Source organism: Melopsittacus undulatus, chromosome 2 (assembly GCF_012275295.1).
Source record: "Melopsittacus undulatus isolate bMelUnd1 chromosome 2, bMelUnd1.mat.Z, whole genome shotgun sequence".
NCBI lineage: Eukaryota > Metazoa > Chordata > Aves > Psittaciformes > Psittaculidae > Melopsittacus > Melopsittacus undulatus.
Window position 1 is genome coordinate 68,060,106 of NC_047528.1, and position 27,110 is coordinate 68,087,215.

A 27,110-nucleotide genomic window follows, 5' to 3' on the forward strand; every position below is an offset into this window, starting at 1 on the left:
TTAGTCTTATCCCATTGGGGCTGTGCCTTTTCAGTATTTGAATAAGAAAGCTTAAGATGCTGTGATTGATATCTCAGTCCTTCTGAATCAGTATATAATCAATGCCCACATGTGGTGGTAATTCCTGTTCTTTTGCAAAAGGTGCAGGGCTTACTTGTACTTCAGAGAGGTTGCTAATAGTGAAAAATGCTTGTAGCATATCCTCAAACAGGAAATAGATTAACATTGGTATCTTAAGAATAAATTGTTCAGACTGAAACTTGGCTATCTAAGATTAACCCCTGTTTTAAACAGTTATGTGGTACTCCCTTATCTTTCTGTCTAAAAGAAGGTTGTAAGCTGTGTAACCAACTGCTGGACTGGTATTCAAAGACTGATGAAATAGCTCCAGTCTGTTTGTACTGTGATCTCCCTCTGTGTGGGGGGTGCTATATAAATGGATTATTGTAAACTCCATCCCACAATCAAAAAAAACCCCAACCCAAACACAACAACTTTCTCTCTAAACAGAAGAAACCCAAACAACTATGCACAGAATACAGACTGATCTGGAATTTTTCAAAGTTTGAATCATGCTTTTCCAGTGATGGGAAATGTAGTCATATAACCATCAATCCACTTTCCACAAGTGGGAGTTTTGTAAGCTCCCTCTGTTGTCCTTGAGCATTCATACTCAGGATTCATTGACTTCCACACCTTGCAGCTGTGTTGTGAGAAAAAGGAAAGTGCAAAGTAAAATGAATCTAGAGATCTAGAAACTATGTGTTAAGTAAGAAAACTGTTAGTCCCAAAACAAGCAAGTCCAAAGGCTTAGTATACCTTAAAGATGTAGACCACATCAAGGAGTGCAAGTTCTTGGGTACACAGGACATGAAAATTTCCATTTTTTGAGGTGTTTGCATGTGTACCAAGTTACAATGAATTCTGAAGGTCAGGAGTATTGCTGCTATTCCTTGAACTACCACTATGACTCAAGTGCTAATTGTCTTTCCAGCAAGGCACTGGCTTCTGTAACGTGTAGGTACACACACTTTAATTTTGATGAGACACACTGATTATATAATGCTTGTAATTTGAAGCTTACCTTCATTTAACATACTGAAGTGCCAGTAGTAACATCTTAGAAACAAGTTGTCAGTCACTTTTAATTTGTAGACTGTAGTTGATTTCTTGAGAACGCATACATTACATCTATAAAAAATATCATATTACTGCATGATTAATTCAGTTAAAAAATTAACATGCTGTTAATTTTCAGGGGCTGGGGAACTACTTGATAGTAATCAAGTTGCCTTATGTCTCTTAGGAAATAGCTGCTGAAATAAAAATAAATCTCTGCTCTACTAGTGTAGATGATCTAGCTGTAGCGAAAAATATATGTTTAAGAACAAACCATGTTACATCTTTTTATTGTCATTTTACATCCATTAGGATCGAATTGTGTCCATGCCTCTGGACAAGGACCATGAAGTAGCAGTTCAAGCCATGAAACTCTTGATGCTTATGTCACAGTAAATAATTTCTTTTTTAATTTACTGTATTGTTTTAATGGCAACAAGATCTAAATACAATCCTGATGAATCTTCCTATAATCAATAACATGCTGAGAAACAGTTGCTCCTGGCAGGTTATGAGTTACAGTTAAAGCTGCTTAAGATACGGCATTTTCTTTCTGAGGGAAATACCAATGTTAAGAAAAACCTTTGTGCTGAGAATCAGTATGAAAACTACATTTTATATCTTCCCTCTGAAAGGAAATGCCACATTTTCATTTTGGCTTTTCTCAAACAGAGCATCTGCCTGTCTTGGGGGATGTCCCCACCCCATCTTCTGTCCCAGGGTTGCCAGGCCTTGAGCTGATGATGACTGAAGGGAACTCTGTTGTCTTCCCTGTCTCTTCATCTGATGCAGGAAGCCTTGAGCTTTGAGGCTGTTGCTAGAATTTGGACTTTCAGGTTCGTGTGTCCATGGCAGAGAACTGTGGGAGCTATTGGGCCCGCAGTGGACTGACTGACAGGAAATGAGCAAGTGTATGGTATCTTGGTTGTGCAGAAGTGGAAAACTAACAGAAAAGTTGTTTCCTTGGGAAATTACCAGGCAGCCATAGGTTTGATAGGCTAATGGCAAGCTGGAAGTGTGGGGGAAAACCTAGGCTTCATGTTACAGAAGCATATGAACCCTATTCTGATATATCCTTGTTTTGGAAATGGCTTCATTTGCAAAATATGTGAAGAATACTTTTTCTGTCATTTTATTTTCAATGCAGATTGAGAATAAAACACCCACTGCATTTAATTGTTAATACAGTTAAGATGTTAGGACTCAATAAGTGTCTCTTCTGTCTCAGAGTATAAGTTGAATTCTGCTCATGCAGCTGCTGGCTTCCATATACAGCATGGCTTATTGTCCAGTAGCCTTGTGGGATTTCCTTTTCCATTTAAGGCAGAAGTATTGGTCATTGCTAATGAGGTTCTAGACTTTAGTGGACTGAGTAATATGGTGTTGTAGGTATTTACATTAAATTACAAGGACATTTGTATACTGAAATGCTGCTTTATAGTCTGGTCTCCTATCTCACTTCACACTCCATTGACCTGAGTGGCATTTCTTTAGGCTTGCTTCAGCATATGCATCAGAACAGCATATGATGCTGTGAACATAGTATGCTTTTCTGAAGGGAGTACCATTGTTTGGGCCTCAATAATAGTAGGTAGGGTTGTATTGTTTCTGTGTTTACAACATCCATTTCTACCTCACTTGGTTCTCTATGGTGTGTAGCTACTGGAACAAAGCACAGTGTTGTGTCTGTATATAAAGTATCCCTGTGCTAGGAGGAGCAGCACGCCATTGTTGAAGTACAAAGATTCTACACACCAGTTATGGCTACCCTTGTTCTGTGTCTGCACTAACAAGTGCTGTATTGGCACTGCAGCTGCTTGTCATTTCTGACTTTATTATAAGGGATCACGTTCTCATTAATGCAAGCTGCAGCTATAAAAGTTTGATCAGTGTTTCTTTTTCCCTGAAGCAATTTTTCCTAATTTTTCTTAAATATGGTTTCCAATGTGAATAAATGCCTTCTAAAGTTTTCTGAATGACATTTTTACATAATAAAATGCAGTTTTCATAAGTAAAATGACTACAGCTTGTAATTGTTTTTGATTAGATTGTGCGGAGGCCTAGAAAATAGATGTTTCTCTTTCTTTTTGCTCATCTGTTGCATAGATGTCCTCCTTTCTGCCTCCTCCCTTCCCCAGTTGCTCTGAGCCCTGCTGATTTGACTTAATTACTGGAGTGATGAAAGTGGGAATTCAGGACTCAATAAGCAAATTCAGTGACAGCTCTTCTTTTTGGTAAGACTAGTACTGGCCAGTCTGTAAAACCTGTGTGAAGAGAATGCAGACAATATAAACAGTCATATGTACAAGATTCTTGATAAAAGCCTGCATCAAGATGCTTTTCTAGTGGGGGAAAAGCCTATGCTTCAATACCTAAAACAGAGTCTGAAAGGACTCACTGCTGGCATTGCAGAAGCAAAGAAATTCCACGGCTATTATGTCTCAAATAGGAGTGCTTCATAGCTCAAACCCTGTATCTGTATATTGAGCAGTAATACTGATTGATACATGCAGTAAAACATGAAATGGGGTTGGGGACAGCAACTCCCCTTTCTTTAAAGAATAACAAATGACAGCTTGTATAAATGGCACTTCTACTTGTGTGCATTGATGTAATCAATTTTTTGCCACTCTTGTCATGCTGCATCTTTTGTTGTTTCATGACATGTGTTGGCAAGAAGCAAGGCCAGGAGTCACTTTTTTCCTCCAGTTAGTCTGCTGGGTGCTCTGTGACTTTGGGGAAAATTCACTATATGAGTAACTCTCTTTTACTGGCTTCCTTAATTGTATTTTGGGTGAGTACAGTAGCAAGACTTCATTGCCACTTAATTATTTTTGTGATGTTTTACAGTTGCAGTTGAGCAATTAGCTTAATGAATGTTAGTAACAGTTTTGACCATCTTAACCATTACTGCATTCACTACTTTGTGTGCTAGTCACCCATATGCTAGCTAGAGAGGCGGTGAAAACACTGATCTTTTCAACTCACTTAAATGTGTTGCATTACTGAAAAAAATCCTGGTACTGATTCAAATGCATATACCTTGTTTGTTTGGGTTTTTTTTTCCAAACCCATAATTGTATTGTCATCTTGTCTATTTCTGTGAGCTGCAGTTTTTGTCTTCTTGTTTGTTGCATGTAGTCTCAATTGAATGCCAAGGTCTTTGGGCTAGTAGATTTCTATTTTTACACAGCATGATGTGATCTCAAAACTGAAATAAGCCTATGAGGTTTGGCATAGTAGAAATTATTAATGTTACTGAATTATGCATAATTGTTAGTATTAATGTTGCAAAGGATCTGAGAAGGAATGGGACTAGGAAGGGATTAGAGGGAGAAAACATGAGTGGCAAAGAGAGACCAAGGAGTCTTACTGAAAACATTGCTCTCCAGGAAGCAAATTAATTCAGTGTGCCTACTCCAGTTAATTCTATTCATTTTTGTGTACTTAACTACCTAAAAGAGTAGAGGGATTTTGGAAAAGAGCAGCAAAAGTAATTAGGTAACTGTAGTAGATGAATGAGCAAAGGTTACAAGTGGTGGGGAGGGGGGGGGGCACAAATCTACAAATAGCTCGAATATGTAAATAGCACAGAGGAAAATTACTCTGTGTTACATTAGTTAAATGTAATTAGAAATTTAACTGAGTTTTAAAGATGAAACTCTCAAGTTTGAAATCTAGAAGAGCTGCCTTAGTGACAACCGAGACTATACTATGTAGAATCATAGAATCATAGAATGGTTAGGGTTGGAAAGGACCTTAAGATCATTTAGTTCCAACCCCCCTGCCATGGTCAGGGACACCTCACACTAAACCAGGCCACGCAACGTTCTGTCCAGCCTGGCTTTGAACACTGCCAGGGATGGAGCATTCACAACTTCACTGGGCAGCCCATTCCAGTGCCTCACCACCCTTACAGTAAAGAACTTCTTCCTTATATCCAATCTAAACTTCCCCTGTTTTAAGTTTTAACCCATTACCCCTTGTCCTATCACTACAATCAGGACTTAGCATAAATAGTTTTAAAACTATTCAATGGAACTGACAAATACATTAATTCTTACCACAATGCTTTGACAGTGGTCAGCAGAGTTAATCCAACTTGAAAGTCAAGAAACAGAGGCTTGTATTTTCCCAGTGTCCTGCTTAGCACAGGAGGCCTGAGTCAAGTAGGGGTATATCACTGTTTGGCTTAAAATGTCTTACATCTCCATTCCAATTCTCAACTAGAGCCTGAAGGATGTGTTAGTTTGGAGAGGGAGAGGCCACACTATAGGAGAAACTTGAAAACTGCCTTTGGCAAAGGATGCCATAGGAAATTAAAATATAATGTATGTTACTAGTTCTAGTGGTAGGTGTAGATGTCGATGTCCCATGACAAGTAGTTCAGTGTCTGCAGAGAGCTGAACTCTGATTCTGTAGTGTTATTTCATAGCTAAGCCATGGACTTCAAAGGAGACATTGGCATTTGTTAGGCAAATGTGCTGTGTCTAGCTTGTTTAGACAAGCCGTTGTGTAGAAAAACAGTTTATTGAAGGCTTAAATGCTTAATTATAAAAAGTGCTTAAATTATAAAAAGTTTTCATGTGATTGTAAAAAATAAGATGAGGAGACATGCTATGAATACGAATAACTAAATTGTTATCTTGTTTAGGGGCCTTTAGGAAAAATAAAGAATTGTTACCTTGAAGTTGAAAGAAGTAGCACATGAAGCAGTGAAGGAAATTATACTGCCCAGTTCTGATTTCTTGTATCACTAACTTGCTTGTAGCAGATTAGGTACTATCGAAAGGTAATGACATGGAGCTCCTCACAGCTCCCCTGTGATTCTTTAAGGTCCACCACACCCTTTTCATGTGAAGTTATTGTAGTGCTTTGTCAAGCCTATTCCAAACAAAATAAAGGTGAAAGACCAACATAGAACAAAGGCATGTGCCTTCTCTTATCCTCTTTTCCATCCTCTCAGATTTGTGCTTTCTTGGAAGTTACCTTTAGCAGTTTTCTGCCATCATACACATATATTCAAGAACCTTGAGATCTATTCTGAACTCTTTCCTGTCTGAAGAGTTAACAAGAAAAATAAGAATTCTGTGTCTCCTAGGGTTGTTTCTTAACCAAAACAGCATGCTATACAGCATCTGTCTAATGTGCATCATCCTGCATTCTGTCACAGCATAATCATAGAATTGCAGTGTATTGCAACATGCTAATCTTATTTTAAAGTGGGCGGGAAAGGACTCTTGTTATATTGTAGTGGCAATCATCTTGCTAATCACTGATTTTGATGGTTATTTTTGATATATAAGCTATAGCACAGAACAAGAGAGGCAACTGTAGCAGTCATGTCTCTTGGCATAAAGCAAAATGGAAGAAATAGCAAGATAAAAAATCTTGAAACTAGTGCCATGTGCAGAACAAGATGGGTCTGTGATCCTCCCCTAGAATATCCCAACTTCTTCTTTGTGACATGTTCACACTGATGTGCAGAGAAAATGATATGTCATGACACTGGTATGTGGAAGGCCATGCCTGTTTATTTTTAGGCACCTAAACACTGGCAGGCACTTCTGGCTTAACCTTTATCTGTTGCTTGGCATTCTGAGGGCTGTAAATTTACAGCAGTATTACTGCTATATTTGAAGTATTCTTTGAATGTTTGATGATTGGCTTATGTATGTAAAAAAGAAAGGCACTATTGTGGTAGTATTAGTGGTAGCAGGAGTAGTTAATGTTACTGCTTCCAGGGGCAAGCAAAACCCCCAGGCACACATTTGAGTGGGAGTTATGAATATAAACCTCATTGTATCACTGAGAGTAGTGGTTGAGCAGTATGTAAAAAGTAGTACATACATGTATTCCCTCCCATCCAAAACCTACAGTTTTTCCCCTCCTTTGCTTCTATGCTATTTAGGAAGTGCTTCATATAATAGCTCCAGCCATGTATGTGACCTATTCTTGTATTGAGGAAGGAGAAAATAACACTGCTGTAGATTAATGTGAATTGGGGCACATTTCTAACCTCTCTGAAGACAAAGTTAAAAACAAGGAGGGTGGGATTTCAGAATCACAGAATTGCTGAGTTAGAAGGGACCTCTGGAGGTCATCTGGTCCAACCCCCCTGCTCAAGCAGGGCCACCTAGAGCCACTTGCCCAGGACTGTGCCCAGATGGCTTTTGAGTATCTCCAGCAATGGAGACCCGCCAGTCTAACAGTGCTGTCACCCTCGCAGTAAAAACGCGTTTTCTGATGGCTAGAAGGAACCTCCTGTGTTTCTGTTTGAGCCCATTACTTCTGATCCTGTCACTGAGCAGAGCCTGGCTCCACATTCTTTGCAGTCTCCCTTCAGGTAGTTATGCACATTGATAAGATTCCCCTAAGCCACCCTTTCTCCAGGCTGAACAGCCCTAACTCTCTCAGGCTTTCCTTATAGGAAAGATGTTCCAGTCCCTTAATCATCTTTGTGTTCAAATTCATTGAACTCTCCAGGATTCTGTGTCCACTTCATCCCAGCAGTGGTCTCAGCACTCCAGGCATGGCCTTGCCAGTGATGAGGAAAGGGAAAGGATCACCTCCCTTGACCTGCTAGCAACACTTATAATGCAGCCCAGGATGCCATTCACTGCCTTTGCGCAAGGGCACACTGCTGGCTCATGTTCAGCTTTGGGTCCATGAGGACACCAGGCCCTTTCCTAAGGAAAGGAAGTTTCTAAGGAAAGGCAGTTGCACTTGTACTGGAACAGGAGAGCCCTGAATTTCTACCCAAAGAGATGGCAGGCATGTAGCTGAGCTCTTCAAGCTATCTGAACAATTTAAACAAAGACTCTTTTAAAACTGAGACACACAGGTGTTTCATTCACTCTTTCCAGAAATGCGCTAAGAGGAGAACACCTGAAATATAAAGAATAAAGCCCTCAAATGGAATTTTCTCTATGAGCATGCCAGCCAAATGTACACTTCTTTTCATATTTAAGCATTAAAAAAAAGATCTTTACTGTAGGGGTGGTCCAAGACTGGAACAGGTTTCCAGAGAAGTTGTGGAGTCTCTGACTTTGTAGATATTCAAAATCTGATTGGATATAACCCTCAGCTGATCATCCTCTGAGCAGGGTGTTGGACATGTAGTCCATGGAGATCATGTAGATCTTCAGAGGTGCTGTCTGTCCTCAGCTGTTCTTAGTTTTTTGAATGTATGCAGAGAGAAAATTTCAAGGACATCTTCACAGAAACAAATGCCTTAAAAGAACTAAATAATAGACTGACATTAAAAAAAAGGAAAAAAGTCTTGTCAGACTACTAGTTTATTTCAGTATGTTTGCCACAGCCTTTTAACAAAAAGAGTTGCTATATCATGTATTTTGACTCCTGTAAGTACAGTTTGTTGTCAGTCTTTGGTTTACTCTCACCTGTTAAACTTATAGAAGTTTAATAAATATGATAACTTCATTCATGGCTTCACAGAACACAACAATGTTTACTCATACTCTAGTGCACCATGTTACCTCTTTCAGTTTCTTTGTTTCATCAGTTTTACTCTATTTTCCTAGTTCAGAGATGGCTGAAGAGGAGTCACATAAATATTTTTTGCTTATGCTGATTTCATTATACATATATTTAGTACTTTGTACATGTCCTAATTCTACAAATTTATATTTAAGGGAACTGAATGTTAAAAGAGGCCACCAAAACCTGCCTTGACTTTGGTTGAGGGCAAGTGTTATCTTGTGAGCTTGACCCATCACTTTTGGAGACATACCATCAGCACTTTCATTTGAAGATCTTGTCACTGTTCCAGTGACCACTGTAAGCAACCATGGAAAAACCATGAAAAAAACAAGTGATATATGAGTAAATACATTGTAAAGCTAGAATTCATTCCAACTTCTGTACTTGTGAAGCTATTGGCTTTGAGAAGTGAGTGTTATCTCGTCCTCTCCCCCCTGTTTTAAAACCCAGACAGTGTTAAAAAATATTTGCAATGGACACTCATGAACTCATTTTTTTTCAGTCAGGTTGGAGGATGTTTTGGGCCTTTGTGACTTGTGAGAGTGCTAAAGGTTGCAATGGGTTTGAAGGCAAATGGGCAAGCACAGGAAAGGCTGCTAATTTTTCTAAGTCATCACTCCCAGAAAATGGAGAGCACAAATCCTCAGTTTTAGAGAAGGTGTTGGGCCCCAGCTGCAGATCATTTTAAACTGTTACTACCTCAGAACTGAGTGTAGGAATAAATATCCTTTTCCCTTACTTCTCTGTAGATGGGATTTCGTGTTGCTCTTTCATTCTCTGCAATAGCTTAGTCTAGTAACATTGCTGAGGCAGTAAGGAGCAGGCATTTGGAAACTAATCCTTGCTTTGGGCTTCACTCCTCTGGTGTCTCTTTGGGGGGTTATTCCCCATTGATGGTCAATTTCCTTTTCGAAAATGGTTGATATTTGTACCCTCTCATGGAGTGTTCTAGGTTTACTGGTTGGCATGTGATATTCTCAAGATGTGTAGCTGAGTGAAAAGATTATGACATTGAGGTATTTGCACAGAAAGGTCACAGTCATGCTATCAATGTGTTTTGATTTCTTTTTACATGTGACCGTATAAGCCTCGTGTAATAGAGTATGGGTTTTAAAATACTGTAGTAAATAACTTTAAAATAATATATACTATAAAATAAAGGCTCCTTGTTTGTTAACTTCTATGGTGAACAGCTAAGCATAAAGCAGAGGCATGACTTTCCTATTTTATTACTATTACTGTTTTTACTGTGACCACTAATCAACCTAAATTATACTTTAAGTTAATGTTCATGTCCATGCAGCAGGCCTGATTTATCATGGCTTGCACAGCTCTGTATCAGTGCCCAGTTAGTAAAAAAATTCTGCTGATTTTGTTTGATAGAGCTTTTAGATATATTCTACAAAAATTTAGTGGTGTAAGCAAGTTGCATGGCTGCAGATCTAGTAAAAGCTGCACATAACATTCATAATATTATTTGCAGATAAACCTGAACTATAACTTCCGTTGTTATTTTTGCCTAGGAACTGTGAGGATGTGTTATCAGCTGAGGACTGTGAAACGTTATACCAGTTTGTTTATACCACACACCGTCCGCTTGCAGTAGCAGCTGGGGAATTTCTTTATAAAAGGTATCTCTGCCTGCTTGCATGTCTACTTCTTGCATATTCTCATTTGTTTCAGAATAAAGGTGGGTTTATTTCAGAGGGACATTAAGCATTCATTTTTCTGTTGGAAGTGTGTATCATGAGGGTAGTAGATGTGTTTTCTTCTGCTGAATCAGAAGAGGAATGCTGTCTGGGGATAATTGGTTGTTCCCCTGCACAGCCCTGCCAGAATAAGCATGAGAAAAGCTGCAAGGCTAACACAGAATATGAAGCAACTGACTGATCCACAGATGCCATGCAATGCTGAGAGTATACATCCTTTCTTTCTACTTTCTTTTCCTGTTGCTTTGCTACTTACAAGCTAATTCATCACCTGGCATCTGCTGGATTTCCATAGCTTTGGTGATTAATCACAAAAATGGCCTCTTCTTCTCCCTTTGGAAGTTGCCTTATACATTGTAAAGGCTTTGAATAATGAGAGATGCAGCAGATTAAAAAGCCCTCCCAATTTTCTGTCAGGTTAATGAAGTACAGGGTTTATCTTCCCCAGGAGTAACTCTTATAAATGGGCTTCTTATAACAATGGTTGCATGAAGTGAATGGAGTTGGCATGCTAAAATGAGAAGAAATAAATATTCTGTCTCTGCGGCTGAGAGAAGTAATTTTGCCTTACAAAGAGGAATGAAAATAAAAATATTTTGGCAAGACTTTTGTGGGAAAAATTCAGAAATAATAATAATTTGTGTTTTCATACATGCAGAATCTTCCCTTAGTTGTCTCTTCCTATCTGGCTGAATTGCTGACATTCTGGGTTTTGTGGAGCCAAGTCCAACAGAAAGACGAAGATAAATTTGTGTTTTGATGAGTCTTCTATCACATCTGCTACTTAGTCTTTTGTGTTGGTCCTGATATTCTGTCATAAATCAGTTTTTCCTCTCAGAACACTGCTGCTTTTTGTCATTAGAGTGATTGCTCTGATAATTACTTTTTCTACCCAGCTTGCCAGTGCAGTGTGGACCCTTTCACCCTGTAAACCTCATCCTTGTCTTGTTTATCCAGTTCTTCTCTCCAGCAGTTCTGCCAGTACAGAAGTGTTCATTCTAGTGTGCTCTTGTCTCCTTTCCCTGGTCATACTGCTAAAAGTTTTAGTTTAAATGCTTATGTTTCCCCTCTCCCTCCTTGGTTTTCATGAAGTCTCCTCAATTTCTGCATTTTTAACTTAGGTTAATTACTTAGCTGGCATAAATTATACCAGCAGAAACACTTTCTGAAAGTGTAAGCTTGTATTGACATTGAGTAGTGTAGTCCTGCTCTTAAATCCAAGCCATTTGGGCCTTACATTAATCTGCAGGGGTGGCCTTCCTGTACTTAATCTTGGGACTAGCATTTTTTGTAAGCAGTACAGTCACACCAGTTTTGGATAAAGAGGGAAATGGAAATTGAAGTGTCATATTGTGCTTCATACTTCAGACAGAAGAGGAAGAACAGTTTTTCCACTCTTGTTTGTAAAGTCTATTTGATTTCCCCTTATAAATACAAAATACTGTGCTTTCTTTAAGAAGCTTCAGTTCCAAGATGTACTATGATATGAATAATGGTTGGGTAGTAATATCTCTGCTCTGTTGTTAATGTTGAAATTCAGCCTAGAGCAAGCCCTTTTTCAAGCATGAACGAATGCCTACCTCATTATATGTTCAGCTCTATGGAATCTGCATCTGTTGTCCAGAAAGCTGGCAGGGTACCTGTGAAATTGTCAGAAATAATCTCTGCATCCACAGGGAAAGCAGATCTCTTATAATGGAAAACAATCTAATCTCTTTTTCTTTCAGCTGATAGAAGTCTAATGTGATTTGGAGTTATAAAGTAGACATTTAGAAGAGAAATACAGTCTTTGGGATCTTGGCAGAATTAGTGTTACATTGGCAAATGAATATAAGGAGAATGTGGCAGAACTGAACTGACTTCCTTCTGTGTTGGCAGGTTGCTTAGTCATGGGGGAGATGAGGAAGCTCAGCCCAAAGGAGGAGGGAAGTTTGGGGCGAGTACTGACCAACTGAAAAGATTAATACATTTTTTCATGGACAGTAAGGTGAGGAGAGCAGCCCTTGCAGTAAGCTTTTTTAAATCCAGTGTTGAATGTTAAATCAGATATTGGCTCCTTTTGAAAGCTGTTTCTGGTGGTGAGCTCTGAAATGTTTGGTGTTTGGGATGCTTTCACTCTCTAGGATGAGTTTTTAATGAAGAAGTTTCTGTTCTGTTGTATTAAAACTGATTTACAACTATGCTAATTGAGAGAATCAGTGCTTGAAGTAGCTTCTGAAAACAATCTGATGGACTAATGCCACTGCATGAGGGTTTTTGGTATGTGTCCGTGTTCTTCTGCAGGCAGATATGGGTAGCTGCACCATCACTCTATGCTGAGTGAGAGCTGCGTAATTTTACTGAGGGTTTTATCAGCTTAGGTGCTGTACTTCATTATTTGGCTTTTGCTGTGGTGCAGACCTCTCTCTCGCCAGAGTGTCTCAGGCACAGCAGTTTTGACTCTTTTGCAAAGAACGTCATAGATATTGCTTAAAACATTGACTCGTTTCCAGTCTCAAGATTAACATTCTAGTCCCAAGAATTTTAGTTGTGATCAACAACATAAAAGCAATACGAATCTAGTTTTAAAGAGATTACTTATATTACACAGTAAAAGTATCCTAAAAAGAGGAAAGAGAATCTTTTTTTTCTGCTTTTTTCCCCTCTACTTTTCTGCTTTGTATCAGATTGAAGACATGGTGTTTAAACGCTGGTTAGCCTCAAACTGAATATGTTGGAATGCTGTGTGTGAATGGCAAAGCTTTGTAATTGGAAAAAGGGAGAGGAACATAGGAAGTTCTATTTCTTTTAATTATATGTGTGCTTCTATACGCTTGTGTTTTTAATCCATAGCTACACAAACATGTTGCATACCTCATAGACAGCTTGTGGGACTGGGCAGGCAAATTCCTGAAGGACTGGGAGTGCATGACCACTCTTCTATTAAAAAATGCTGAAGAAGATGAAGAAGGTGGGTAAGCAAAAAGCTTAGTTTTGTCTAAATGAATCTCTTGATACCGTTTCTTTGAACTTCAGCTAGTTTAGGATCATTCCATATTATAGTACCCTTTGATCCCAAATACTGGTCCCCAAGTGCCACAAAGCAGATGTAACTCAATGCATTGCCAATGTCATATTTGTATCAACATGTTTGTTTTATTCAGTATTCTGTATTTATGTATTGCTAGTTTAGAAACTTTGCAAGAATAATCACATAATTAAGCCGTAATGCATATGTAACATTTACTTTTTCTGTGTCCAAAAGAATCTAAATTAACTGATTGAAGTGCAGTACCTGTTGGGTTATTGTTCATGCCTGAAAAGAAAATGTGTAATGTTGTTGAGTACATTGACATCTAACACTCTAGAGGATTGGGGTTTTTTAGAATTATTTTAAAGTGAACTTAAATAGATCTTTATTGTCCCTTCCAACCCAAACTATTCTATGATTCTGTGAGTAGTTGTGGTAGTAGAACTGGAGGTGGTTGTTGAAATCAAAGCTTGTAGAGCCAGTGAGTTAAAGCATTTTGGTATTCAAAGGAGCAGGTTTGTCCTAAATGAGTTAGTAGTCAGTAGGCCTTGTTAAAACTGCTTATATTTTAGCCCAGCTGGCCTAAAATGATTAGCCATTGTAGGAGTAATTGGTTTTGTGTTCAGTAAATGTAGAAAATAATTTTCTTCAAATTAAATCTGGCCCTCTCTAGGTGTTTATTTGACAACACTGCATCTTTCTTTCTGTAGTGTCCTTCCACAGTTGCTCAGATAAATGAGTAGACTTTATGTTAGCTGTTTCTGCATCTTCAGTTTTCTTGTATGTGATGCCAAGACTGATTTACTTACAGAACTGAGTGATGCCTATCAAAATGCCCTCATTGAAATCATCCTCGCAACAGTTAGAGAAGCAGCTGAAGGTCATCCTCCAGTGGGCAGAGGTGCAGCCAAAAAAGTCAGTACATCTTAATCTTATTTATTGTCCTGTAATCACATTCTCTTTGCCTTATGTGCTTTGCCAGATAGTGTGTTCCTTGCGGTAGGTATATCTTAGGAAATAAAATGGCTTATTTTATGAAACCACACAGTGTCTTTTGACCTCTACATCTTATCAGTAGAAGGAGATAGGCATTAGAGGAATGCCAGTGGAAGCACGTTACTGACAAATGGTGAGCATTTTATCTGTGGGATATAGCTGTTCAGCAATTTGCATCTAATTTATGGTTAGCAAAAAATAAAAGTCATCTGGTTGTCTCCATAGAAAAGTATCTGTATCTTAGCTTGATACACTTTAGACAAAGGCATGTGAGTTAACCTTGGGTTACATATAAAATGCCACTCAAATCTGAGAGATTTTATAATTGAAACAAAATGCTTTATCTGCAGATTCTTTCAGTGAGAGAGAAGAAAATACAATTGGAAGATTGTACCAAAATTACTGAACACTTTATTATGGTGCTCCCTCAGCTCTTGGCAAAGGTAACTAACAGCTGCTATGTGAATGCATGTTAAATATTTCATTAAAATTCCTGCAGTGTACTCATATCCTGTTTTTTCTCTGCAGTATTCAACAGATGCACAAAAAGTGGCAAATCTTCTGCAGATTCCCCAGTATTATGATTTAGATGTTTACAGTACGGGACATCTAGAGAAGGTGAATAAGAATTGGGGTAGCTGGTTCATGTGGAATGTACTAAATTTCTGTGACGATGAACAGAGTTTAGTGGGACTTGGAACAAGTAGGAAACTGTTGTAAAGACATCATCTCATACCTTGAGGAAAGTGGTCTTATTAGGGACTGCCAAAGAAAAGCCTTAGTGCTTGTCAGCTATGATATGCTGTGACTGGCCCTGGTGGGTAATGATTTGTGGTTTCATGTGGTAGGCCCAGCCCTAGGTTTTTCATTGCTGGGTGGAGAGAGGGTGGGTAATGCCATGTGCCTGAGCTGGTGTTTCCCAGGAGTTTACAACAGAATAGGTTTCATTCTCCTTGAAGACGTGACTCCCAGCTGCTGGGGAATGATAGTAACTGAAAGATAAGAATGGAGATAGTATATCCGCTGATGGGAAAGGGATGGTCAGAAATGGATAGATGAAATCCTTGAAATAGCTTAATGTACTCTTAAGCAGGGATATTTACAGGAAGGTAATGTTAGGCGAGCATTCCTAGGTTAATTTCAGCACAAAATGTTAACTGGAGGAGAGTCAGCAGAATGGCAGAAGTTACCTCCTCTCACTGAGTGAAGATTCCAGTTGCTAACATGATCTGGAACATTTTCTGTCTTCTGCTGCTGAGGCAGACAACTTCCATAGTTTGGAGACACACCTGTCCTTTGGAAAGATATTTTTTATTTGCTACCTTTGTCTTTATGTAGTGCCAAACGTGTACTGCTGAAGTAGAACTTGAAGCAGTGGCTTCGTTCTTAGGCAGATCCAGAGACAATAATAACAAAAAAAACCCTATAAACACAGAAAAAAATGTTGCATCATTTAATCCTGCCCCTCTGCTTCTTAGACTGGCATTTATTTTAGGTTGGATATGGACATATGTGGGCCTACTGAAGTCTATCTAAACCATAAGTGGATTTTTGTACAATTTACCTATAATACTCCTTTTATCACCTGCAGCATTTGGATGCCTTGCTGAGAGAGATGAGGGACATTGTGGCCAAGCATTCTGACATGTCTGTCCTTGAGGCTTCTTCCAGGACTTATTATGTCCTCTGCAGTGAAGAGATTGCCATCTATAGCCAGGTCGATCATGCCCGGTCTCAACTGATAGATGAGTTGATGGGACAGCTTAATCAGCTACTAGATGGCTTCTGGCAAAAGGTGAGTGTGACTCATTCTGGAGAGAAACAGACTGTTTCCCTATGAAAAAATGAGACAAAAATATTAAGGGGGATATGGAGCTATTCTCTGCCTACTGTTTCTGCTTGAGGGAAGCGGAGCTTCCCAAGATGAGTTTGTGCCTCTGAAAAAACTGTTTACATTTTAATGAAGCAGATGTATTTTGGCAGGAAAAGAGTGGAGAAAGTAATAAATGAGGTAGTCCACACCAGCAACAGGGCATTTTATGACTTCTGGCAGGTTTTCATGGGATGATACCATCATTTTTTGTAAAATGTGTTTAGCCAAAAATCTCCTAACCACAAATTGGATTTATCTTGATGGCCTTAAATACATATCTGTGCCAATGTGGAAGAATGTGTGTTTATGAGAAACAAGATAAGTGCTAGACCAGATAGTCTGGGTTAAGCTCCACAGTTGCTCCATAGTTGTGCTGTTACCAGGCCAATGATTCTGTGTGCAAGATCAGCTAATAAGTGCTGTGGATCTATAGGTGATGAGACTGTTCCCAAGAAAAGGTATAGTTCTGTACTACTACGTATTTGACTATACACAAGATGTCTTTTGTGCTGTCACTTTGTCTGTAGAGATAGTTTCAGGGGGGAAAAAAACAATCCAGTGGTCTGTAATTGTATAAGCAGATTGTAAATCTGTGGGGTCTTTGAATAACGACTTTCCCCTTGAGGAAGGACTGCAGAGTCTCCCTCAAAGTTCTTCATTAGTTCTAAAAAGCAGAAACAGCTGGTGGTGATATGAATAGCTTGCTGGCTGAACTGAACAACAGAAGCCTGCAGCTGATCTGGTCAACTGTGCCGTCATGAACAGGTGTCATGCCATGGTGTGAGTGTTAACACTGACAGGTTTTTATTGGACACTGGGATATTGTAAAATGTGTCAAGCCAAAAAATCCCCTAACCTCAGATTAGGTTTATTTTGCTGGTCTTAAATAGATATCTATGTCAATGTGGGAGAATGTGTGCTTATAAGACACAAGAAAAGTGCTAGACCAGGGATTCTTCAACTCCTTTTTAGTGTGATCCATATCTAAATAAAGAGATTTCTCCTGGAACCCCTCCCTTCTAATTCCTGGTTGTATATACTGTCTCCCATAATCACGTAGTATACTTGTGGAAACTACAGCAATTGCATCTATGGGAAAGTATTTAATATATTTTTAGCTATCTTTGAATGTGATCTGGCAGCTGGAAGCAAGGAGAGTCAGCACCAAGTGAACAGTTAGCCCTCAGAGATCCTTAACAACTGTGTGAGGGACCACGAATGGCCTGTGAGTCTGAGGGTTAGGACTTCTGTGTTAACCTAACTGCTAGTTTTATTTCTGTGTTAGCAATACTGTAGGCTAGGGAGGCTGCCATGGGTTTCTTAATGTCAGGAATGTTTCCTTATACAGAATTTCCATGCAGTCAAAGTGCTGGTTTCTTTTTACTGTAGAGGAAGACGAGTAGCATTGTTAAAGGTGAAGAGACTGGGGAGGGCTGGAGGAGAGTAATTCAAACTTGGGGATTGATTGGGAAGAGAACATAACAGTTGCTTTGCCCCACACTGGCTAATTCCTTTCTCTTTCCCAAACTTTCATAATTTAGGAAGAAGGATTTTGTATGGATGCAGGAGAAACTTCCCGGATGCACTGTGTTTTGAGAAGAGTAGCAGCTTTTCATAAGTGAGATATTTATTTACATGATTTACTTTCCCATATACTGAAGTATCCACCTAACAGGTGCAAAGTGAGAATTGCTCTTGTTTGTTGGGTTTAATAAGATTTTTCCCAAAAGAATGAAAATTATCTCTATGAGAAGTGCTGCAAGTTTTAGTTTCTTCTTAATGGAACTGTAGGTATGGCATTCTTTTGGATTTGTTATTGAGGTTATTAAATATGGAGCATTATCCCTAATGTGGCTTGAGAAGTCTGTGTTACAGAGTTGGGATCTCAGAGTGGGCACCAAAGATTCTCTCTGTGGTGCCTCTCTCCTAGCTGGATGCTTTTGCACTGCCTTACTGTCAACACTGGTGGTCAGTCTGAAGAGGCTATAGTGAATAAAGTCTTTTCTCCCCTGGCAGATGTTATCTGCTTTGTTTGATTTAGTTTATTTGATCTTCTTTTGTTAAAAGATGTATTTCTCAAAAGCTTGGTTCTCCAGGGATCGTTCACCAGGTAAATTATAATGCAAGATAGTAGAGGGTGGGGAATTTGGCTGCCTTCTTAGTCTTTTACCTACCCTTCATGCTAGGGCTGCTCTGTTTTTGCAAAGAGAAGTCTAACATTGGGCTGCCAACACTCAAGAGTATTAGAAACAGCTGTTTAAAGTGGGGTGGGGAAATTGTTCTTTAGACCCTTTTGGACACCTGGAGAATGTAGGTAGAGTACAGGAAAAGGAACAGAGCTTAAGCTCTCTTCATCTCTCATGACACTGCAGCTTTGTGGTGGGAATGCAGACTGTAAGGCTATGGTTTAAAGGTTGCAGTGTGAGATTGTGAAAATAATGTAATTCCCCTTTTTAGAATTATTAATTAATTGTTTGACATTATTGCTATACATCAGATAAAGGCAAAAATAGGACACATTTAATCTGTTTAGTCAGGTGAGATTTTGTTTCTTGCTTAGTGTATCATTATCATTTCTTTTTCACTTGCAGTGCACACGATCTCACCAAGTGGAATCTGTATGATAAGACTTTAAGGTTGCTGGTGTTTGAAATGGAACATGGGAGTTTGCCTGTTCTGGTCAGTTGTTAATATTTAACACTGAAGGAACATTTTCTTGTTGAAAACAGAAAAATTAGGAAATACTAAATCTTATATATAAATGTCCTATGGGGCAGAAAGATACTGTTTCCATTTCTCTATCTGGGGAAATGAGGCTGTCTTTGGTATAACATTATTTGAATTGGTAAATTCATGCCATAGATTCATTTATTTTACTGATTATCCAAAACTATGGTAATCATCTGACATCAGGCTTGATCTTTTGCCACACGCAGTACTTCCCATGTTTGCACAGTCTTGCTCTCAGTACACATGAAGTTGTAGATTGCATCTAACCAGAAATAGGAATACTTTGGACCTGTTGCTTGAATATTGACTTTTGGTGAAAATAGTTTGCAATTACCAGCTGTCTCAACTGCAGCCTTTTGGTTGTCTCACTGCCTCAATTCAAATATTGGCTGTGCCAAGATGGAGGTATATATGCTGGGATTACAAGGTGAAGTACTTCAGCAGCCATGACTGTTAATCAGCGCCTGTTTTGAGGCGACAACTTGAGGTTATTTGGGAAGGGTTAAAATTCAGTTGAGTAAAGAGAGCCTGCAGCAAGTAGGTAGAGGTGGACTCCTTTAGATGGGGCATTGGAGCACCAAAGTTTGGCTTCTGCTCTGAATTGCTCTCTGGAGGAGTCAACCTTTCATCAAAGACTACAGAGAAATCCTGAGAAGCTAAGCTAAAGTTAGCTTCTGTGAACACTCTTTTTATTACAGGGTTAATTTCCACTGAACTCATCAAGATGTCAGAGTTCTGCAGAAACAGCACCTTAGTAATGGAGGTTCTCAGGAAGCAATGTTTGCTTGTATATAAACTCATAAAGTTTATTTTGAGTGTCTCAATACTTTATAGTGCAAAAACAGTCATGCAAGCAGCGTGCAGTGTCAGGCTTGAATGTTTTTTGCTTCCTAAGCTTTTTGCTGTTGAGTTTCATTTGCAAAGGTTCATGTAAATAAAGGACATGTGTTTTTATTTGCAGGTTGTCGTGCCAGCTCTCCAGTGCACATATTTTTCTCTCCTGTGGCAACTAGCTGCAGTTTCAGAAAATTCTCCCAAGGTTGGTTGCTCCATGTAATTTTGAATGCCAGAGTTGTGATTCTGTAAGTTTAAGTTGCTTTTTTGTTCTTAGATTGCCAGAAAAAAAGCTGAGTGCCAAGCTTTCTGTTCTTTTCTATTCTATGAGTTAATTTGTGTGTTTTCTTGAGGAAACCAAGTTGAATTGAGGCATTTTCTCTCTCTTGTCCTCCTTTTTTAAAAAAGTGTTTATGCTTTTTCAGGCTGCAGGAGAATAAGTGAACAGTGGATCACCTCTATTTTTACTGCAAAACATGTGCATTGAATTCCTGAGGCTTGATGGAGATAAGGAGCTTGTTCCACTGCCAAATAGTTGGTTGTTTTCTTGTTTTAAGCGACAAAGAGTATTCAGTGAATGCTCCAGGAAATCTGTTGCATTGTTTTGTTCTTATTTTCTTGTTTTACTTATGTATTTCTGGCAGAAAGCTTGAGGAAAGTAGCAGTTTTCTCATCAGCTATTTACTTTCTTAATTGGTTTTCAAAAGTGCCAGGTTCTGGCAGGTATTTTAGAAGACAGTCTAGTTTAAGATGCCACAGAGCAAAACTCCTTTATGCTTCAGTTCACATGTGAATGTGTACCTGTGCTGCTTCTCTTGATGGTAATTTCTGACTACACTGACTGCTGCTTCTTCTGTCATTCTGTCCCCTTCCCCTGGTGCTCACTCCTGTGTGTGCAGAACAGGATGCTGACATGGACATTTGTTAGCTGGGTTGTTGCCTGTTTGGTGACTGATTCACTATCTATTCCTGTCCCATTCCATTCTTGTGTGGATGTCCACATCTCTCACTGCTCTAATATGTTCTGCCTTCAGTCCAGATACGGTTAGCTTAACTGATAATGGGGCAGCATATTTTTTAATTTGATCTTTCATATGGGAGCAGATTTTGATTGGAAGCACAATGTTACATGGCCCACTCTGCAGGGCCTAACCTGGATGTTGGCAGAGAGAGAAATTCTAAGAGCAAAAAAGGACATTTCCTAGACTAGCAGCTCTAGGACTGTTTCTTCCTCCCCCTCCACCCCCAAGAGTGTTAAGGCAGTGGAATACCTCCCCCTCTGCTTCTTTGCAGCATGCCCTGGGATGGATTCCCTTCCTTGCAAATGTACAGTTGCGTAGCACAAAATCCAGCCCTCCTGTAAGGGCATTCCTCTTCTATTCACTGCTCAAAGCTCAGTGCAGTGCAACAGCTGGGACCTGATGAAGGTTTAAGAGTCTTTTCTATGGCTTTGGGCAAATCGAGTAGTCTGCCTGGCTGGATTCATCTTAACAAACAGAGGTGTCTAAGTTTTTGAGTGCCAAAAGTAGCAGTGTGGTTAAGCTGCATTCCCTCTGTAGTCAATAGAAGGAGGGAGAAGAGCAACTTCCGAAGGCAGTACATGTTGCAAATTAGGTGGAATGGACCAGAGTTTTCGTGACTCTGCTTCCATCTCTGAAGTGAAAATCATCCTTACTGCATCATAAGGATAAACTGAAGTGAGGAAGGGAATAAGGGAACACATGCTATTAAACTGCCCATCATACAGATGGAGCAACAGAGTGTGACTTGCTGAATACCACTAGCCTCAGCAAGTATGGCAGGTGCACACGTCCTACTAGTATTTGTCACATTTCTGTTGAGGGGAAATTATGTATTTTTTTATGGATTGACCTTTCTATCCCAGATATTGTGCCTTAAAACAAGCCATGGTTTATAAGATGTTCATAGCTAGTAAGCTGTTGCTACTGGGAGATGTCAGCTTTTTTCATAACGTCATCAGCTGTGTTATCTTAAATGAATAGTAACAGTGGAAGAAAGATGCAAGTGTTGCTTGTTCTATAATTCTCTAATGAATCATAGTCCATAATGTATTTTTCCTGTCACTTTTCCTAAATATGTTTTTAGGAGACTCTTTTTGCACTAGGAAGGGAGCTGAGACATTTCAGTCAGATTTGCATGCACTTCCTCCACCATAAGGATAAAGATGTAAAAGAAAAGGTTTGTGTTTCTCTATCACTTAACTGTTGTTCATGCTTAGTCCTCCTTTCAAATGCCTGCCTTTCTTTTCATACTAGTATTTCCTTCTACTGATTTTTGGTATTTTTTTTAGTCTCTTATCAGAAAACTCTAAAAAACCCAATCTTTGACTATCTATTTTAAAGGAAAATTAAAGTTATGCTAGTTGAAATGCTACAAAATTCAGTGCTTTAATCAAGCACAGATACGTGTCTGCACGGTCCATCTGCAGAATCAATGAATGTCTCAATTCACAAATCCGAATGTCTCAATTTGCTGGTTGATAATTGTTGTGTTTTCTGATTGGACTGAGCAGTGTACTGTGTACTGGTTGCTATCATTGCTTTAGTAATGCCTTGCTATGAACATTACTTAAAAAAATTGGAGAAATTACCCAGTAATTCATATGTTAAAAGGGAGATATTCTAGCATAACAGAGCTTTTCTTTCCATGGAAGTTTGACAGCCTTTAGGTGGTGTTCATGCATGATACCTACATATGCTGTATCCTAAGGTACAAATTCTAGAAGGGCTTTGCTGTGGCATTTTACCACATGCTGGAGCAAACTGAAATCTTTAGCTTGCAAGGAAGAAGTGGGATAGAAGCTAGTTTGTTAATGCTGGTGTTTGATGGAGATGGAAAGTGGAGTTGGAATGAAAAGTGGTCTCTAAAAACTTCTTTGGCTTTCTTTCCTTGGTACAGGCCTTCCTAATACTCTGTGACTGGTTGCTGATTTTGAGTCATCAGGATGCAAATAATAATGAAGAAGTAGTTGGACTTCTAGATTATCTTCCTAGCACATCCCTTCAGGAAAAACTGCTTTTATTTATTCAGGAACATGTTTTCAGGGGGGAAGAAGAGGAAAGCAAAGGTTAGACATCTTTGTCACCTGAGAAAATCTACCACTTCTGCTGTCATTTGTCATCTTCACTGAATGTATCAGGAAAGTGGGCTGGTCTTTGGGGTTTTTTTTGAGGGGAGAAGGGACTGGGGTTGTTTGGTATTTTTGACTGGGTCCCTTTACAAAGAAAGTGGCTGATCTGTGATACACTGATCTATATCCACTGAATCTTGTGGATCATCTGGTGGATCAACCACAAGAAGTATCTGCAAATTTACTTACATTTGCAGCAGGAAAGAGTGTATCTCATCTCTCCTCCTGCAAGAAGCTCTCCTCAAACATTTTTGTAACTGTTTTGGAAGACTCTTAGGAGTATTGTTTTCCACAAGTTTTCCATCTAGTAATTAACCCATGTTCCAGAGAGTTAATGATAGGAAATTACTTTTTTCTCTCACTCTTTTTGATAACCACTTGGAGCGTTTCATCTGAGCTCTTCCCTTGTTGGTGGTACATGGCAGCTTTTGTAGGATTTCTGATGAGTTATGTGCTGGTTTTCTAGCATCTGTGTTATGTGAGGGAAAAAAAAAAACGTGGTTGCAATTTGTCTGGTCTCTTTCATTTGGCATGTTTGTGCACTCTGGTTCCATTCTGTAGCTGTGAACAGTGTTGTGCAAGGAGATTCTGACTAGTAGAAATGTAAAAGCCCCATGAAGATGAGAGTAGAAAGAAGACTGTGGAAATAACTTGCTTTCACTGTCATCAGCTTTAAGCTTTGAAATGGAAATAAACCTGTATTTTCTGATACACTCAGGAATGAGCACTAGCTTGTTGCTTACTGTGTTGACTGAAGAGCAGAGTCTGTGCTATTTGAATGAAAGTTTGTCATTAAAATTGAGATCTTGAATAAAGTAGTAGAACAAAGCTTCAATGCTTTTGTTTCCCTAGACCTGACAGAAGAGGAGGAAAGCAAGGATGAAAGTTGCAAACTTGACAACTTGCACAAAAAGCGGAGTCTTCTTGCAGCATATTGCAAGTTAATAGCATACAATGTGGTAGAGATGACTGCAGCTGCTGAGATCTACAAGTATTATGTTAAGGTAATGTTTTGGATGAGGTTGCTTTGCTTATCAGTGCATTTTAGTTTTTCAGAGTGACTCCAGTGTTTGTGAAAGATGTGAGGTTAACAGTCTTATGGCTCAGAATCCTTGCATGGTCACAAAAGGGCTATAAAATCAAGCAAGTGCATGACGAATCTCCCCCCTTTGCTCTGCAAAGGTACCTCACTGCAGGCAGAGTCTCTGAAAACTGAGTAGGGGGTATGTCTGTCAGCACATCTGCTCCTCAGCTTCTCCAGAGAGGTCACTGCAGAGAAGCAGTTTATGGCTAGGAGAGTATTTGAACTATAGTTCCCCACACTGAAGCAGTCAACTTCATACAGCTCACCCAGTCCATGCACAGATGGCCTAGAATCCACATGAGTGCTGGTGTTTAAACAACTGGTAGAGCTTCAGCCACTCTGAAATGGGTTTCAGAAGGACTGAGAAGAGCACAGATGGACAGTTTCCTTGAGTCAACTAACAGGACTTTCGAAATCCCTGAATATGGATCTTGTTCTTCACTAGGCCCAAAGCAAGCACTGGTTAAATACAAAAAACTCTATTTCTCTCCTGAGGAGACTTTGTTCTTTTGTTGTAATAAATACTTAACAATTTCAGTGTAACTTTAATCCTCACATTCTCTTAAAGGAGCATGGCATTGCTTTACATATGAAATAATAGAAAAAGTCCAGTTTTCATCTTTAAGCTTGAGTGTTCTGATATTGGGAGTGCTTTGTGAACTTCTGTCACATGAAAGCAATTGTGTTTTGTGTACTCCCAGTGCTAAAGAAGGGGAATGATAATTTCATTTGTTTTGTTGCTGTTAATAGACCTACAATGATTTTGGAGACATAATTAAAGAAACTTTAAGCAAGACGAGACACAACAACAAAATTCAGAGTACCAAGGCACTCATTATCTGTCTGCAGCAGGTAAGGTTAAGATCAAAGCAAGAGTACAGGGGCTCTTAATGACAGCTGTCTCATACTGGAGTGTTTTGCTTTGCTGTAATTATTCAAAATTCAAATCCATTAAAAAGAAAACCCAAACTAGTGGAAGAAATTGTTTTCATCGCCTCTACTTTCTATGTGTATGTTGATTTTTGCATCAAAACTCCTTACAAATCATTACATCTGTTTTAAAATGTAATTTTGTGCGTGTTTTTTTTTTGGTCTTGGTTTTAACTTTGAAATGCATAGTGTGTTAGGACTGATGTGTGACTATGAAGTGTTTCTTGGGATACAGTAGGCATCTCTTAACCTTAAAAAAGGGTAAGGATACTTTACAGTGTACAGTCAAATACAGTGTGGTCTATTTTACAGACTACCTCAATTCCTATTCAGTTTAAGGAACCAGAAATGTATCTGTGGCTGGAAAGCTCTAATCCCCCATATCTGCTGTATTTTTTCCCTGGAAGAAAGTGTGTTGCGGCCCTTCTGAAGGGTCTCAGTTGCTGGGGCTTGCAGCTGCTGACTGATGAGGCCAGTTAGCTATTTTAGCAGCTGCTTTTGCCAGCTCTGCCCATGACCAGAGCTGCTTCTAGCCTGGAGTAGGGCTGTAAGCCACAGAGCAGGCTCCTCACAGCGGGTATTGACACATGAGCTTTGCTTATTTCACACACATTGCCAGGGGCTTAGATCTGTGAACTAGTCCCTGAAATCTGAGCTTAGATGAGGCTAAGCAGCATTTGGCTACATATATTCTGCTGACATAGTCAGGACTTTGTGTTTAGGTATCACATAGACAACAGGCCCTTTTTGGCCATTGCTTGACCTTGAAAGTTAACAGGTTGAAGAGAACAAGCTACCTCCCCATGTTCTGTTACCAAGAAAACCCCAAAACATAGTTAATTGGGCTCAAAATGTGCTTTTGACCCAGCCTCACTCTAAAGAAATTGGACTATGCTGCTGCCAGACTTGATGCTTTATATTTGCATTCTGATACTCCAAAAGCTTCTTGGGCAAATTAGGCCTCTGGGGCTTGATTCAGAAGTCCCAGCAGGAGATGGGGTCAGTGGAGCCACCATCTTCAGGAATTGGTTCTCTGTTTATGCACACCATGTTTTATTTTTGTTTTTTGATTTATGCCTGTTAGCACAACAGAGTCATTTGTGTCAGTACCTTCTTGTTGTTCCAGTCATGCATTTCCAAAGTATGACTTACCAGCTCTTTCGTAAGGCTTCTGTCTGTGGAAGCCAACTGTTGCTTGCTGTGTGTGTCTCTGTCCTTCTGGTGCTTTGTTTGCCTGTAGGATTACGTATGGTTGCTTATCTGAGACTTCTTTTGCAGCTGTTTCAGGCACATGCAGAAAGCCACGACAGCAGTGGTGGTTTGGACTTCTTCTCTGCGTCCTTCACAAACATGAAAGAACTTGCTCGTCGCTTTTCACTAACATTTGGCTGGGACCAAGTGAAATCTAGAGAATCTGTAGCCATGATACACAAGTATGTGCCATGTAACATCACTTTGTCCATTGTCATTGCTTTGTTCGTTGTCTGTTTGTCTGTTTTATTACTGTTTTTCTTTTTCCTTTTTTTTTTCTATTCCAATAGGGAAGGGATTGAATTTGCTTTTCAAGGAGCTAATGGAGTACATGGAAAATGCTTGCCTCCTAACTTGAGCTTTCTGTTAATCATCAGTGAATTTTCCAACAAGCTGCTAAAGCCAGACAAAAGACTAGTGTAAGTTAAGTTCTTGTACATTGTCATACACAGTTTGCTTTGTGTATCCCTGTACATGGGACACTTGACCTTCAGTGTTGCAGAAGTTGCTCAAGGGCTTTTCAGAGAACCTTTGAAATCAATTTGCCCCTGAGGCTGTTAGCTTGATGACACTTGTTGGGTTTTGCAGTAGGAGTTATTTCAGATTGTACATGCAGTATGCATTCTAGTTAATTTCTAGACATAGTTGTGGCCATGTATGGCAGTTTTTCTATAAGAACGACAATGTAAATTTGTATGGGAGAGATCTGCAGCTTGCCTGCCTAGTGAAGTGGCAGTACTGCTTTTCTGAACAGAAATGTAAAGCAGATAAGATGGAGGAAGAGAGTGCCTAGATCATTATTTTGTGATGACTTAATTCCACAGCTTCCAAGCTCAATTATGTGAGATCCACGGAATGCATTTGGAATAGAAATACACATGACACTATTCATAATGCGGACATTGAAGTTCAAGAATTTA

General features: G+C 39.3%; 1 protein-coding gene across 1 annotated transcript in view; it reads left to right on the forward strand.

Annotated features, from left to right (window-relative positions):
• LOC101868377 (cohesin subunit SA-2-like) overlaps positions 1-27,110 on the forward strand; it is a 62,734-nt gene that overhangs the window by 23,122 nt on the left and 12,502 nt on the right. The window contains exons 13-29 of the mRNA XM_013129624.3: positions 1,432-1,511; positions 10,146-10,253; positions 12,210-12,318; positions 13,164-13,281; positions 14,153-14,256; positions 14,688-14,780; positions 14,866-14,955; positions 15,929-16,132; positions 17,752-17,828; positions 18,802-18,889; positions 19,902-19,979; positions 21,881-21,973; positions 22,694-22,862; positions 23,778-23,929; positions 24,760-24,861; positions 26,218-26,372; positions 26,481-26,609. Coding sequence (XP_012985078.3) covers positions 1,432-1,511; positions 10,146-10,253; positions 12,210-12,318; positions 13,164-13,281; positions 14,153-14,256; positions 14,688-14,780; positions 14,866-14,955; positions 15,929-16,132; positions 17,752-17,828; positions 18,802-18,889; positions 19,902-19,979; positions 21,881-21,973; positions 22,694-22,862; positions 23,778-23,929; positions 24,760-24,861; positions 26,218-26,372; positions 26,481-26,609 — 1,949 coding nt within the window. The remainder of the gene's footprint in view (positions 1-1,431; positions 1,512-10,145; positions 10,254-12,209; positions 12,319-13,163; positions 13,282-14,152; positions 14,257-14,687; positions 14,781-14,865; positions 14,956-15,928; positions 16,133-17,751; positions 17,829-18,801; positions 18,890-19,901; positions 19,980-21,880; positions 21,974-22,693; positions 22,863-23,777; positions 23,930-24,759; positions 24,862-26,217; positions 26,373-26,480; positions 26,610-27,110) is intronic.